This window comes from Eucalyptus grandis, chromosome 11, assembly GCF_016545825.1.
Source record: "Eucalyptus grandis isolate ANBG69807.140 chromosome 11, ASM1654582v1, whole genome shotgun sequence".
Taxonomy (NCBI): domain Eukaryota; kingdom Viridiplantae; phylum Streptophyta; class Magnoliopsida; order Myrtales; family Myrtaceae; genus Eucalyptus; species Eucalyptus grandis.
The window spans coordinates 35,341,933-35,358,009 of NC_052622.1; the positions used below are offsets into that span (position 1 = coordinate 35,341,933).

At 40.0% G+C, this 16,077-nt stretch overlaps 2 protein-coding genes across 2 annotated transcripts; one reads left to right on the forward strand and one right to left on the reverse strand.

Annotated features, from left to right (window-relative positions):
- Nucleotides 1–462: 462 nt before the first annotated feature.
- On the reverse strand, nucleotides 463–6,418 carry LOC120289908 (deoxyhypusine hydroxylase-like). Its single transcript, XM_039305302.1, has 8 exons — nucleotides 6,403–6,418; nucleotides 4,256–4,606; nucleotides 2,883–3,016; nucleotides 2,539–2,774; nucleotides 2,315–2,453; nucleotides 1,832–1,958; nucleotides 960–1,078; nucleotides 463–883 (listed from the first exon to the last, which is right to left on the reverse strand). Exons 1-8 carry the CDS (start codon nucleotides 6,416–6,418, stop codon nucleotides 851–853), a joined length of 1,155 nt encoding a protein of 384 aa, XP_039161236.1. The 3' UTR covers nucleotides 463–850.
- A 2,518-nt stretch (nucleotides 6,419–8,936) lies between these two features.
- Nucleotides 8,937–9,485, forward strand: LOC120289909 (zinc finger protein 11-like). The gene has a single exon (XM_039305303.1). The coding sequence runs from the start codon at nucleotides 8,937–8,939 to the stop codon at nucleotides 9,483–9,485; it is 549 nt and encodes a 182-aa protein (XP_039161237.1).
- Nucleotides 9,486–16,077: the final 6,592 nt, after the last annotated feature.

Genomic DNA, 16,077 nt, shown 5'->3' on the forward strand with positions numbered 1-16,077 from the left:
CTCAAGTGGAGCGTGCTGTCATCTGATTGCTCTACTCAAGATATTGACCTTTTATTTCCCTAGGCAAAGACCAATAATCCCTATACAAGACATAAATAACAAATTCACTATTGACTTGAATGACTCTAGAAACAAAATGCAATGCATTGGACTCAACTAGAACATAGAAATATTAAACCACCCATTCTTGGATTTTCTGAGCAACACTTAGTAATTTGAGCATAACTTTCTGTATATGACTCTAAGTTGCATAAAATTTGATACATTGTAAACTAGACACATAGACCTTTTTGACCATATATTATTGTAAACTAGTCATGAACCTTTTACATTTGTACCAATTGATTATTGAATATTGTGGACTGAGACTACTGTTTTGCAATCACTCGACATCCAACCCATCGCAGCTCACATGAGCAAAGCTTCATTTAAACTCTAAAAAACAGAAGTGAGCTCCGTCACTTGAAAAATAATCAGAGCAAACCCTACACATTCAAAAGATTTAAAATTCTGTCCACATGCTCAAGATATAGTTTGACGCTCCCGCATAAACAAGAGAAACACCAATGCCCAGTCACCACAATTTCATTGTGAGCGTCAATAGATTACAAATGCCGCAACTCAATATATCTGCTCAAGTAAATTTGCTTCGATACTCAAATCAGTTTTGCCATGGTTCTGTATTTTAAAAAATCTGTCAGATTGAGTAAAATTCTCAGGTGTACTCTTACCATGTAATCCTCCCTCAACTCTATGCTTGGTCATATTGAAAAAATTACCTTCACCAAGCTATCGTACTAACTTGAGATTAAGGAGTCTGCACCAATGAGAATCCAGCCCAGCGCATGTTTCATTGCACTTGAGGAGCTTGCATATACAGATACTGCAGAATGCACGATAGTTTAGCACTCTTCCAACTAACAACTTGAAGTCTGCATTGTTATTTGTAAATAATATACCTCAAAGGATTTTCCTGATCTTTCAAATTCAAGCATGCTGAGAGCAACTTCACAACTTTGAGAAACTAGAGGCTCGGGGTCCTTGGAAAATTCCTCAAGAAGTGCCACACTTTGGTCATCTATCAAGAAAAAATTCATTAGATATGTCAGGAAAGATAAGATGCTGTGATATCAATAATGGAAAATAAGATCATGTCCTTGTTCTAGCACTAGTTGTTAAGTAGGGGAGTACTTTAATAGCATAAACAAAGTAATTGCTACTGAAAGCAAACGAAGTGGAAGGAACCATGCAGGCAATAAAACCACATCAGAAGGGTTTCAATATGATCTTTCAATACTAATGTAAGGAAAACGTTGAACCCAGATTCCCAGGCTGTAAGATTTATCTAGGGCTTCAAACTAGAAAAAACAAAGGAAAGATTGTAGCTTCATTTATTATGAGAATTAGGTAAAAATCCATAAACAAGAGCTATGGCAACGTGATACATCCAACAATAAGAGGGAGCCATGACTAAACAGCCCCCACAGTCGGACATAAAAACTGATCCAGAGACTTGAAACGACATAAGCTCTAAATACTAAATATAACAGCACTAAATATCAAATGCATCAACCTTGTCCAAATGAGTTGTCCCAAGACACAGTCATCCTGAAAACCCTCACCATCTTAACTTCATTCAACTCATCCTACACAAGCATGACAAGGAACATGATCCCTAATACATTCCTAGCAAAATAAGGTTCTACACAACTGCTGGATCCTCTCAAGACTCCATTACCAGATAGTAAATAGGGTGAAACCAAATAGAGAACTTGACTTCATGTTCCTATTATCAAAAACCTTACAAGAAAGTCAGGAAAGCAAATCAGACCTGCAATTGATCCAAGGGCCTCAGCGGCTTCATGTCTAACCATTGGATGCTCATCTGTCTTTCTAAGAATGTTTGAGAGTTCAGCCGACGCAGCTTTATCTTGCAACTGGCCCAAAACGTAAGCAACCTGTATATGACAAAAGAATTTACCCAGATCTAGAAAATGTTGAATGAGGTGACAAAGTAAAGCCTCATCAAATAGCTTATGCGCCCTCATCTTCACCTTAATTGATCAACGAGTTTTAAGATTACCATCAACAACATAGAATCCAAAGTTAGCTACAACTTTACAAACCCAATAGCAATCAATTGGATATAAAAATATTAATTGCAGCAAGCGGAAGATGATCATGGTGAATTTAAAGAAACCCACAGTATTAAATACAAAGTTGTCATGGCAAGCACAAGAGAAACCAAAGTGAGATAATTAAACTCCACAAAAAGGTTGTCGTGGCAAGTGACACAATCAGGGTATTCACTAACCTCGTGACGGAGAAGAGCACTATTTGCACCCAAAGAATCAATTATAGCCTTAATGGCTTCATCTCCACCATGATTCCTAAGAGCAAATAGAGCTGCATAACGGTCATACATGCCTCTTTCTTCATCCAGAAGAACTTCCCTATTAAAAAACCAGCATAGTCAACCACCAAACAAATGAATAAAAATGGAAAAAAGCCCATCTCAATGATAGTAACTGTATGAACCTGAGATGATCAACAGACGAACAAGATGAAGCAGGTGCAGCAGGGTCAACTGACATAAAAGGTGATCTCTCAGTCATAGGAGAAGAATCATCAGAGTTGGCAGTTTTCAGCTGTTTGATTCGGCTAAGAGCCAATTCACAAGTTTCTCGAACCTCTTGAGCTGGATCATGAGCCAAACTACACTCCAGGGTAGGAATATTACTCTCCAAACCAATTGCACCAAGAGCTTCTGCTGCCTGCACCATTAAAAGAGTGCGGAAACATGAGCAATCTTCTTTATTCCAAGGAGGTTATAAAACCATATAAGACAATGTGTTGCATTGAAAATATACAAAAAACCCAACCTCGTGGCGGACAATAGGATGCAAAGAAATATCACTGAGAATGGCCTTCAAAGCAGGGATTGCATCCACATCTTGGATCTGTCCCAATGCAAATGCAGCTTCATGTGCTAACAAATTTGATGGATCCCTAGTTGCTGTTAATAGCACGAGAGGGAAAATCTCATGAGAATTATGATAATATATCAATGTCAATGTCATTCCTTCGGATGATAAATGGCCTCAACACATTAACACGCTTCCTCTTCCTTGGAAGAGTGGAGCAAACTACACGTATATTTGATACCACATCTTCCATGTTCTGGTTGAAGCATAATATTTAAGCAAGGTAAATAATCTCGGGCACATAATTTCTCATACTTGTTAGTATTATTCACTCCTTTTCACATGAATGCTCATTATAAAAACACATTGTCCGCTTACTTTTGATTAGTAACAACAAGAGTTTTACTAAAAGAAACCGATCAAATTTTTAAATTAATATTAGGGCTGTTTATGTTTAAAACACCTTCCAAAATAGAAGCATCTTTCAAACATCGTTTCAAGTGTCCAAAACACCTTAACTACTTTTCTACCATTTTATACGTCATCTCCCAAGTTCACTTGCGTTATGCAAAAGTTGATGTTTAATTGCCCAACAACCTTCACTCCCACACACTTGACCTCATTAGATCTTATCAGCTTTCCCTTGAGATTGAGCAGCACCTCACCAATCACAGAAATTACCTACTGCACCTTACATTTCATTCATCCATACTTGAGCGATTTCCCCTACCTTTTTACGAACAAAAGGCACCAAAACCACTCATTGTCAATATCTAATCCCCATGGCTAACCCAATCTGAGAATTTCATCCAACAGATAGTTGTATGGATGCTTCACAAACGTACGGACAGAAGCATAAGTTCCGGGGAAGGCCCGAGGACACTGCAAAAAAAAAAAAAAAATCCAGCAACCCGGGCACCGCCAATCCGATCACGTTGCCACCCACGATCACATTAAACCATTTTCCCATCAGCCACGATAGATCACCGACTTCGCGACACGAGCTTCATCAATCAAGGTGAACGGCATCATACGCTCGAAAGGCCATAATAGGGACACGATTATTTCCGAGGCAACTCCAAAGCCAACAACCACAACGACCCTGATTTCTATAAGACCCCGAGACTTGTAATTTCAGTACCAGAAAAAAGACACGGTTTTCCATCCTATTAACGACAGGCCAGCCTACGAGAAGCTAAGGACACGCCGCCCCTGTCCTAATCAACGAACGGGGCATCGCGATTCGGCGTTTCCCTTGAAAGCTCCCGAAGCAGATAACCATCATAATGGGCGTAAAAAAGAAGAAGAAGAGAAGACAGAGAGAAAAGGACCTTCGATGAGGGCAGTGCGGGGGGCGGGGCCCTTGAGGTTGCGGAGGGAGAAGAGGGCCCTGAATCGCTCCGAGATCGGCTGGGCCGAGTCGAGCAAGCGGTCGCAGAGGAACCTCTCCACGTCCGGCGACGCCGTGAAGCGCTTGTCGTCGGCGGACTCCCCATCGAATCTTCCCGGCAGCGAGCGAGCGAGAGAGACGCGGAGAGACGTTGAACCCACGCAGGCACGCCCGGAAAGAGAGAGAGAGAGAGAGAGGAAGCGGATGTATTTGGGCTTTCGGGTTTGGGCCGCCTCCGGCTCTCGGTAGGCCCACGATGATCGTCTAATAAAGTCTCTCTCTCTCTCCCTATCTTTTTATTATTAGTTGAAAAGGAGGAAATTAGGGAGGGCCGATAGCGGCCCCTTCAGGTGTTGTCATAAGTTTCCTATCCATTATGAAAAAATGTCTGGTAAATACTTTAACACAATTCGCAGCCTAAAAGTCTAAGATTGACGAGTCAATTATCATAACCTAATCAAGATGCTAGCGGTTTGAAAGTCTTTTCTCACAAAATATACAGTTAGAAATATAGTATGAGAGTTCATCCATCGAAGGTATTAAAATCGTGACCTCACGAAAGCAAAATGTCCAAACCTCTATGCAAATATGAAATTTATCTATTGAATTAATGGTCTCATCATAGTCCAATTCAACTGCTACTTGAATACCTATTCTGCGAGGCGAGCTTTGAAGCGTCCGATAGTTCGATTAGATTTTTTCTTGGACTTAGAAATACATTTGAAAGAGACTAAATTCTTAGAAGGTTCAAGTGATATAATAATCCACGTGTGATTGGTGACCAAGGGATCTACCATGGCTACTTTTCAACATGAGTCGAGAATGGCCTTAAAGTAGTAAGTGGTGTCTTCTCATGTAAAGATTGAGAGAGATTGAAAAAAAAAAAATTGATTCTAGATGTTCTAGATTTGGCACAAGTTTTCATAGAATGATTAGGAAGAGAAGGAATGGAAGTGAAGTAGATGGATGGAGAGGGCAAAGGGAGGGGCGCTAAAGGGGAAAAAATGGAAGTAGGTAAGGGGGATAAGAGAGGTGGGTCAGGAGGTTGGGCTAGAGAAGAGGAGATGCGAATGAGGAGTTCGAATGGAGATGACACAAAAGCAAGTGGAATGACCTGAACTTGTGGGTTGCGGAATTAAGGGCCGAGGGATTTTGTGAAAAGGAAAAATAAAAATATGACCGATTGACCGATCAAGAGAATGATAGCTTTTATGATTTGACATGCAAATGAGAAATACACACACGAAATGAGGTGCCAACTAATTCATGAAACGAGTAGAAAAGAGAGAGAGAGAGAGAGAGAGAGAGAGAGAGAAGATAACAAGTACGCCCAAAGACCCAAAAGAACGAGTAGTTAAACGGAACCCATATGAACAGTAGAAATAATGAATGTAAGAGATGATAGAATTGACTAATTGATAGTGTAAATAGTAATGAAAAGAGCATCAACCTGTAGTGAAGAAGGAGGCATGTGAGCTCATGGATTAATAAAATTCAAGACCTGTCAATTAAGCGTTTGATTTTGCATTTTGATAAGCAATTTTGAGATGGGGTATCTAGACAAGAAGGACATTGAATAATACCATTATCACGTGAGTATGTTTGAGACGAATTGTAGGTATATTCACCTCCAACGTCAGTCTACAACAATTTAATTTAGGCATTGCACATATTTTCAATAAAACAATGGAAGCAAAGAAAGTATGTAAGCACTTTAGATTTATTTTTCATAGGAAAGACCCAAGTGAACCGGAGTAGTCATCAATGAACAATGCAAATATTTGAAATCAAAATTAGATAAAATTGGTATCATCTAGGCATCATATGATACACAATGATTAACAAACTCAAAATGCAATTAATGATATTTGCTCACAAGAGAGGACTTAGGAGATATTGACTTGGGAATAAAATTGTAAATATGACTCAAACCTTATTTATGAGGATCACCGAGATCAACATGCTAACGAGTCATCAATGAACTAGCATGTAAGAAGGTTTTGCTGACATGTTTGTAAGGCAATAAATGATCATCACCAACTAAGTCTTTTGTCAAATTGCAAAAGGGTTTAGTGGTTAAGATTTTACCAATGTCACTAGCCATGTGTGCCGATAGTTCGCTATTAAGATACCACATTTGATCTAAACTGTCACCAACTGAGAGAGCTAAGAAGGAATATGGGAGATCATTTGTAGTGAAGGCATGGTGAATCACTATCAACACTAAAGCATGGTGCGCCTGGCCTCGTTATGAATATGATAAAAAACGAGGCCTAAATTTGAGAATCCCTCCCTTGATGAATGAAGGAATATAGGGCCTTGAACCACCATATGGCCGAACAAACGAGGTGGAGATGTTTAGCATATGGGGCCAAAGGACTGTGAACCGAACCGATCATGGGAGGATTGCAAGCCCAAATGATCACATGAAAACCGTCGACCATGTCCCCGATTAGATATTAGCCTTGAGGGATGTCACTTGAGTGTCAAAAGTTTTTCTTGGATCACTTAAATGTCACTTTTTTTCTTATAATAAAAAAAATGATCATTTAAAGGCCAACTTCAATCCGTGTTATCGAAAATCCAACGTGGCTATATTCTATTAATTTTTCAGTCTTACATGGTTCACCGGCGTGCCTAGTTAACATATAACTCCTAAACGATGTCATCCAAAGCTGTAAATAATGATAATTTGAGAGCCAACTTTTATTTAAAGTAATCATTTGAATGCCAAATTTTATTTAAAGTGATGACTTCAGTACTAGTTGTTAAAAAAAGACAACTTCAGTACCAAACTTGCCATGTGGAGTAGAGTTTTTAAAAAATTTGGCAAGTTATATTACAATTTTAATTATAAATAACACACAATCAATTTGATCGGAATTTCTTGTCGTTGGCACTTAAGTGATCATTTTTTCTTTGATTTGGCACTTAAGTGAATTAACAAAAACTTTTAATACTAAAATGAATACCATACACAACTATTGACATATTTAGTATACTTATCCCCAGCCTCTATTTCGTCCACTGGAAGACTCTTGGAACAGGGGAGTGTGTGAAGTGGCATGGCAAATCAAAGCATGATAAATATGTGATGAAGATGAGGCATTCAATTTTGGAGAAATCGCCCTTCTTAGATGAGGAGACATGACCAAATATCATCAAAGGAAATAATTGTAGGGCCATTGTGACTATGGTGACAAAGGGATGATACTCAGACGAGAGCCATTGAGGGCTTAAATTACCAAGTCCTTGTCAGCAACGGAGCAATAATTGCGGTGAGAGAGTTCGCAATTGACTTCAAATGCTAAAGATAGTCGAACATGGAGTGGTCAAGTTTCTTGATAACTTTCTGAAAATTAAGTTTCAGTCAAATATCCTTGGCCGCGTAGTGGTCGGTAAAGCATCGTCCTAGAGCAAGTTAAATCTCTCGAGTTGTTTGAAGGTTATGAACTTCATGGAAATTCTTGACTGTGAGGGTCGGATTGATCAAATTACAAACACATCGATCCATGTTGACCCTAGTGGAATAGGAGGGACCACCACAATACCAATTGCCCAGTGGATCATTGAAGATTAGAATATGCTCTAACTGAGATTTCCATAGAAGATTATTTGCAAACTCGATAGAATCAAGACATGTGATGTTGGAAGAACAAGGGACGGCGAGGTTGAATGCACAACTAAAATTTGAGCTGGAGCTAAAATCGAAGTTGCAGAGAAGAGACGAAATTGCGTGCTACGTCATTGAGAGGTGATGAGAAATTGTGATTAATCAAAATAGGAGATGATGAGTAAAGAGATGGTAGAGAAGAAGAAAAATTTAGAGATACTTACGGCATTGTTAAGATAAAGATAGGAGTAAAGGAAGTGTTGATTAGAAATGTTGAAGAATTTGATGTGTTATCCTTGCTTTGATATTATATTAATCTTTCGAGTTAAAGAGAATATAATGACAAAATGTTTCTGGTAGCTTAACTCAACGAGGGTTGTGTTATGTAAGTTATTAATTACAGTCAATGTATAAATAGAAATATAATTATAAGAAAATCTCATAATACATATAAATTGCATATCAACATTTGTTCATGGGATTTTGTCTAAAGATGAAATTTGTCACGTCTAGTATGATTTTCCATATTTTTTTTCCAAATGAAAATACCCAACCTCTACTCGCATGTAAAGATTTGTTTACTCTCCCTTCAAATTTTCATTTCTTTACCCCTCTTTTTTGTGTGTGTTGCAATTAATTTCGTTTGTAGTTTTTTTCTTGGGGGGAAGCGCCTCTATATTTTAATGCAAGATACGGGAAAAGGAAACCCTGGACTTTAAGTCTCTACTATGCCTTTGCTAAGCAACACGCCAAATATAGAAGCAGACACACACAGCTCAGTACCAAGTTTGAAATTTCCACTTGATTAGGTCTTCAGGACAGCACCAACCCATCCTCTTTATTAACCCGCTCTCCTCTCTACCCTCTCGTTTCATCTGAACTAAACTTTGTTCTTAACATGGCCTGGTCTTAACGCACATTCTCTTGCATTGGATATAATTTACTGTTTTCTAACAATTTCATAATTAATTTTTCCTCAGGCGAAGCTTGCATCGAGAGAGAGTTGCGAATGGATAGGACCCATGTGAGCCTTGACGAAGAGGGAAAGAAGATCAAGAGCGAGGGCTTCGTTCGTGAGGAGCCCTCAAATGGGCTCCTGCGGCCTCCCAAGAGCTACACATGCAGGTTCTGCAAGGGGATATATAGATCTGCTCAAGCTCTCGGGGGTCACATGAACGTCCACAGGTGGGAGAGAGCCAGGCTGAAGCAGCTGTCCTCATGGATCGTTGAGCATCATCCTCCTCCTCCTAACCCTAACCCTAAGATTGACGTGGCTAGCTCTTCTCAGGGCTCTCAGTCTCAGTCTCAGCTCAACCCTACCCTCTTGCCACCTGCACCACCATCATCTCCTTCGGTGAACAAGCCCTTCTCATGCGCTTCCCCTCCTTCGTTGTCCTCGGATCTTGATTACAAGGAGCGCAAGAAGTCGGTTGACATCTCAGCCAATGATGGACTGCCTAGTGGTTTTCGAGACCGGAGAGTGAAGATGCGCGGAAGAAGCGAAGCAGGAGATCGACAGGTGTTGCTGGAGTGGAAGAAGAAGCAAAGGCCATCCTAGATAAGGATGAGATCATAGGAGTGCATGGAGATCTTAGCAAATTGGAGCTGGAGATCGGGTTGATCAAGGATCCGAGCTGCAGTCTCGATTTGGAGCTCCGACTAGGGATCTTGTGAGTGAGTAGTCTCCCAAATCCTTTTGGCAACAACAACAAATGATTGTTATACGCAAGTTCCTCAGATCTCAATGTGATTTAATGTAATGTCTAACGTACAGCGTTGTTCTGGGCATTCATGAGAAAGCGAGAAGCATGGGTTGAGTCCCATACTTCCATATGACCCCTCCATGTATAAATTTCATGTATATGCATCTTTTTCACAAATTTGATAATTACAAGATTTTTGGTGTCTCCTTTCTGTCTAAAAGTTCAGTGGTGATGAGGAAATGCCTTTATGAGGTAGAGCCCTTACAACTCTCCATTTTCATGGAGTCAACAGGTGTGAGTTTATTGACTTATATATATGATATCTTGATGCATTGGGTGACCCTCTTCTTTCACTATATGATTATGTTCTTGAAAAGAACTTCAATTAAATCCAAGCGCCCCTTATTTTGATTTTCTGGTTAATTTATGTTATGATGAAAATTGCAACTGGAACTAAAAAGGAAAATAAATGACTCTTGTTTTCTAACTTGTCAAAAAATTCTCAGACAAATGAGCGATAATTTAATTGCCAGTACTCTTGTGAAATATTTATGGATTTGGTTTGAAGTTTAGTCGAACCATTTTATTCGTTTTGGCTGATCTTCTTCCTCAAAGAGAGGTTCAAAGTAAAACTATTTCACTTGTCAAATAATTTTTGACATGCAGATAGAAGCATACTCCGAATTACTACCCTAACCAGCTGCTTAGACAGATTATGCAGAATTGATTTCAAATTTCTAAATGATATACATGACTTGCAACACCTCAGAGGGAGGTTTCCAATGCAGCCAGAGAAACGAGACAAGACGTTTCCTAAAAACCTTTTTGTCTCATCAGATTCTTTGTTTCTTGTCAATAAATACAGCAAGCTCACGAATTGCTACGAATATGCATCACAATCACATTGCTACTTCCAACGTAATTTGCAGGTATTCAGCAAAGATGTTTGGACGTGCAGCCATGTGTGCTGCGAAGGGATTAGTAATGTGTTTAGATCACGATGTCTCCTATTCAAAGTAACTTTGGGGTTAGACCCACCACTGCGTAGGTGGAGGCCTACGCAATGCATGGGGGCAGGAGCAGTTTGAGTGCATTGATGAAGATTAATCGAGTCGAAGCATTAGAGAGTTTAATGAATTGGAACACAATTATTTATTTCGTGTGGAAGTTTTTGAAGCTACCTGCGTGGGTCGCATCTAGTAACATTTGTGTTTTGTCTGAAGGTGCCTGAAAAGTTAATGCAATCAAGTATTTGGATGGCACGGGCTGTTAAAGGTCTACACTATAACTTGGAGTGTAATTTTGGTTTCAGAATGAAGAGAGATGCCTAATATAGCTCAGAGAAATTCATTATCTAAGCATTCAGAATGCGTCAAAATATGGAGGTTTTCAGGGCGATAAAGTTCTTGACTTCCAACTGAAGAGAGAGATGGATGCAAATACATCGGGGACACTCAGATCGAACCTACGCAAGGACTACACCGGAAAGGAATGTTCGAGAGCAGGTTTTAATTGGCTTATTTAGTGCAAATTTTCTTCGCGATTGTTCTCTACTAATCTATGTTTGCGACATTGAGTATAGAGTGAACTCAAGATGTGGGAAACTCTTATTACAACATTGCAAAGGCGTTGCTCGGAGTAAATACGCCTGTCTCTCTGCTCTTGTGAATGTAGGTAATTCAGGTGAAACCCACGCAAATCACGGTGTCATGAGCGTCCATGCTTTCGCTGCCAACTGATCTTTATCCTGAAAACAAGGCAGGAGCAAGAAAACGAAGCTAGTCAAGATCCCAAGAGGCAAGATCGCGTCGAGCCTTTGCTGTCTCTGTTCAGTGCCTAGTCACTTACTGAAAAGGTACCGCCTTTGAAAATACACGAGCTCTGTGACCTATCTTGTCAGGTCAGGAGGATATTCAACTCGGTCCTGTACTGTATCATGTTTCGCACCAGACAACCCATATCTCTGGACAGCGGCCATTGATTCTGGATTCGCAGCGAAAGACTGGATCCGCGAAAATGTCGAATCAATTCCCCACGTCTGATCCTCCACCCCGCATGTTCCCCACAAGCGTGTGGTTGTCTGGATCTTTTGCATGACCTTCTTTTCTCATCGAGAAAGATCACAGAGCTTGGTCAGTCCCCAAGCGAAAGAGCTGGCCATGGCCTGTCCTCCTTTGATTGGCCGCGGGAGATGGCGAGACACAGAGAGAGAGAGAGAGAGTGCGAGAGAGAGGATTAGGTTTTCAAGTGTGCTCTTGGAACACAACTTTTTGCCCATAAGGGAAATTGCATCGACTGTCCTACACGTTTGGCTAAACATGCAATCAAATCCTAAATATTTTAATTTGTGCCATCAAGTCCTAAATATTTTTGATTAGGTGCTTCCGACGGCCAAATTGAAAAAAATATGATGCAGCGTGATTTTATATTTTTTGTATAAAAGTCGTTAACATGGCAAGGAGTATTCATCGGTAAAAGGATCATTTTGAGTGGGCATCTTATGGTTATTGAGAACAGATTACATTGGATAATTTTATTTCTTTAATTTTTCTGCCTTGCTCCAAAGGAATTAATATTGGAAGGATTGAAAAAGAAAGTGTCATTCACAACTATTGATGAAGATTTCTAAAAAGTTAAAGAATAGTAATCCTTTTTAAAAATTAATAATTCCTCGAAATGATGTGCAACCCTCTTTGGGACCTCGGCGACCCTCACCCCAATCCACTACCAACCACCACCGCTCAACGGCTAGCCGACTCTCACTGAGGTATTGCCAAGGTTTTCCACCCCCAAACCCTTAAGGACACTACAATGTCTCTCTCTATGATTCTTTGTTTAATTTTCGGTTTCTTTTTAGTTTTTTTCCATCATTTTCTAATTTATTTCGGTTTATTGTTTTTTTTTTTTTACTTTTGCTTCTTCTTCTTTTTTTTCTTTTTTTGACATAAAGCCACGTTAGTACCATGTATGAAAATAAATTTTTAAAAATGTGCTATGGGGTTTCGATGCGCCATGTCAGAAAATTTGACCATGAACTCGCCAAATGACTAAATTGCAACCAATAAAAAATGTTTAGAATCTCATTGCGATAATTTTTTTTTATTATACATTGCTATAAATTCAAACATTTAGAATTTGAATGCACATTGGGCTAAATACGTAGGATTCTTGGTGCAAATCTTCCCTACAGAAACGAAAACGATTTCCAGTTTTCACGCTGACATCGCTTTAGGGTGAATTAGAATGCCATAATCCTAAAACCTGAGGTGAGGCTCTTGGAACTTGGGGAAAAAAGGGATAAGATTATAAATGTCATCTTTGGACTATTTTTTACGTGTAATTTTCTTTTTAGTGAAAATAAAAAAGAAAAGGAAATGCTGACTTGGTAATATTCGGTTGAGTTGTCGTTAACAGCAAAGATGGCATCTGATGCGATTTATCTATTTTTTTTATTTGTCATACTCTAATTCATCTGATGTGACATTTACAAACAAACTGTTAAATTTGAAAGTAATAGATTCCGAAATTCTATGTTGGAGAATAAGGAAATTGGAGAAAGTTTTTTTTTAAAAGAAAAGTAAAAATAAAAGAACAGGCAAGATTGAGTCAAGATTTGTATAGCACGGTGGTATGCTCTTGATCTCCAGGAGGTCTCCAGCGTCACCGAATAGGGTGGTGACGGTCGCTAGTTGGGGTGTGCGAGGGCCACTTTCGGTATGAGTAACGGCGAGGCTTATAAACTGTTAAATTAATGACCATCCGAAATAGAAAAATTATCCAAAAAATCATAAATTGATTATACTTTAGCTAATTTAGTCATAAACTTTCGATTTTATCAATCTAATCTTAAATTTTTTTCATATTTTACCAATTAAGTTCATTTAGCCAATGTTGACTAAAATTTGTTGACGTAGATGCCAATTATCTTATATGACGTAATGTTGCTAACGTTGATAATTTTTAATAACATTTTATTTTTTTGAATATTTTTTTCTCTTTCTTTTTTGTTTTGTTGGTGGCTAGGCAGGTTGGCCTCGCTAGGCAAGGCTTGGCTAGGTGATGGTTGAACTTGCCCAAGCTAGATCTAGCAAGGCCGGCCCTCGCCTAGTCAATGCCCAATGAGTCTATCCTAGTTTGGGCAAGGGCTGGCCTTGCCAGCTTTAGCCCGGGCTAGGCCTCGTTGAGTCTCACTTGGGCTCGACCATGGCCTAGCCAACCACCGACAAAAGAAGAAGAAAAAATAGGAAAAAAATATTATGGCCATCGGCAAAAGAAATAAGAAAAGAAACAAATAATAAAAAAAGTGGAAAAAATATTAAAATATAATTAAAAATTGTCTATGTCGGCGTTGGTTATTTTATATGGCATCATTAGTGTTTATGTCTACAATTTCAAGTTAAAATTGGCCGAATTGATTCAATTGACAAAAAGTAAAAATATTTATGATTTAATTGGTAAAGTTGAATAGTTTAGAACTCAATTAACAAATGTGCAATGGATTTAAGATTTTTTAAACAATTTTCCTCATTCGAAACAAAAGCAAGAATCTCAGAAAAATCATTCAAATAGATAACCAAATTCTTGAGTTAGTATTTATTTGCACATGAAGGTGAGTTTTGCGTTTCATGTTTTCTCGGGAATTTCTCCTTGACACAAAATCATTTGAAGTGGACAATAAGATAGAGTCTTCATGTTCCATGAAGAGTTCGTGTAGTGATAGGTAATCTCGAGGCAAGCGAGGGTCGCTAGGCCTTGTCAGTGTCGGTGTTTGGATCATGTGGCCATGCTGTTAACTCGTTCAACCCCTTTCAACCAGCTTAGTGGGATCCGTGAGTCCAATGTCTGTACCAGTCCGGTTCAGCACGAGAACTATCGAGGAGAGAGAGAGAGAGGGATCATGGCCGAATGACACGTTTTGATGAAAGAAAGAAAGACAGAGAGAGAGAGAGAACGAGCGGCACGATGCCATCGTTCCCCACGCATTCATGGGCACGGATTCAATAACGTTCCATCACCACTCACCTGACGCCAAGTGTCGCGGACCGGAGCTGGTCAAACCCTTCCCGCGCTCGCGCCACGTGTCGGATCATGGTTGGTCCGCGCTTCCTTCTTTTCTTTCATTCATGACGTGGTGCTTAAGTGTCAGCACGCCGTTGGTCAATCACTTCGCAGCACCTGCTTTTTCCCCACAATCCCTTTTCTTCTCCTCTCTCTCTCCTTTCGGTAAATTACTTTCTTTTTCGCCCTTCACATTATTTTAGTAGGAGACACAAGCATACTCCAAAATAAGGGGAAAAAAAAAAACCATGTAAAAAGGATTTTTGGGCTGCGGTCATATGGTCACATGATGTACAATAATAAAGTATTATAGAAATCATATTCAGCTCTTTTTACGGGGATAATCATGTGACCAAGATTTTTGATATTTATTATGAATTTTCTTAACTAGCTCATAATTCTACAAATACCATCATAAGTTTTTGGTATCAATCGGCATAAATTCTTTACTACGAAAACTCAATAGGCTAATTTTCTTATTGCTAATGAAATTATAAATGTTTGCATTTGATGTTTATTGTCACCACAAAGCGTGTCTACTAAATATGAGTATAGGAAATTTTCTTGAAGGTAGCAATTTTCTTTAAAAAATACTTATTTTCGTCGAAAAATAACAATTATTCTTGACTTTCTAAAGAAAGTAGTATTTTCGCCTTATCAAGCAAGAAAATTTCATTTTTCGTGGCCATTTTTTATTTATCGAAAGAGTCGCGGAAAATTAGGTGCGCATGGATTTATTTCGTGCTTTTTTGTTCCTGGGGAACGTAAAAAAAAAAGTGTTTTGTTAGGGGAACAATTTTTGAACAAAAGAACGCGTTTGGTAACGTTTGTCAGGGAATAAAAATGAATGTAAACACGTTTGGTTAAATTTTATTATTTTTTGTTTCTTTTAATTTTTTAAACATTTTTTTTATTTTTTATTTTTTCCTTTCTTTTTATTTTTCTTTTTCCGGCGGCCACCGCCTCCGGCGACCGGCCGACGGGGCGGCAGCCTCGCCCAGCCCACGGCGAGGCTCGCCGGCCCACCGGCGAGGCCGAGCCGAGGCCGTGGTTGGGCGAGGCTCGGCCTCGCCTTGGCCGGGCGAGCTCGGGCTCGCCCAGATCCGGCGAGGCCGAGCGTCGCCGCGCCCCGGCGAGGCTCGGGCTCGCCGGACTGGCGAGCTCGAGCTCGCCCAGCCATGGCGAGGCCGAGCCTCGGATCCGGGCGAGCCAAGCTCGCCCGCCCAAGGCGAGGCTCGGCCTCGCCGCGGCCACGCCGAGCCTCGCCTTGGCCGGGCGAGCTCGGGCTCGCCAGATCCGGCGAGCCCGAGCCTCGCCATGGCCGGGCGAGCTCGAGCCGCCCAGATCCGGCGAGCCCGAGCTCGCCGGGGGGCGACGCCGGCTCGCCCC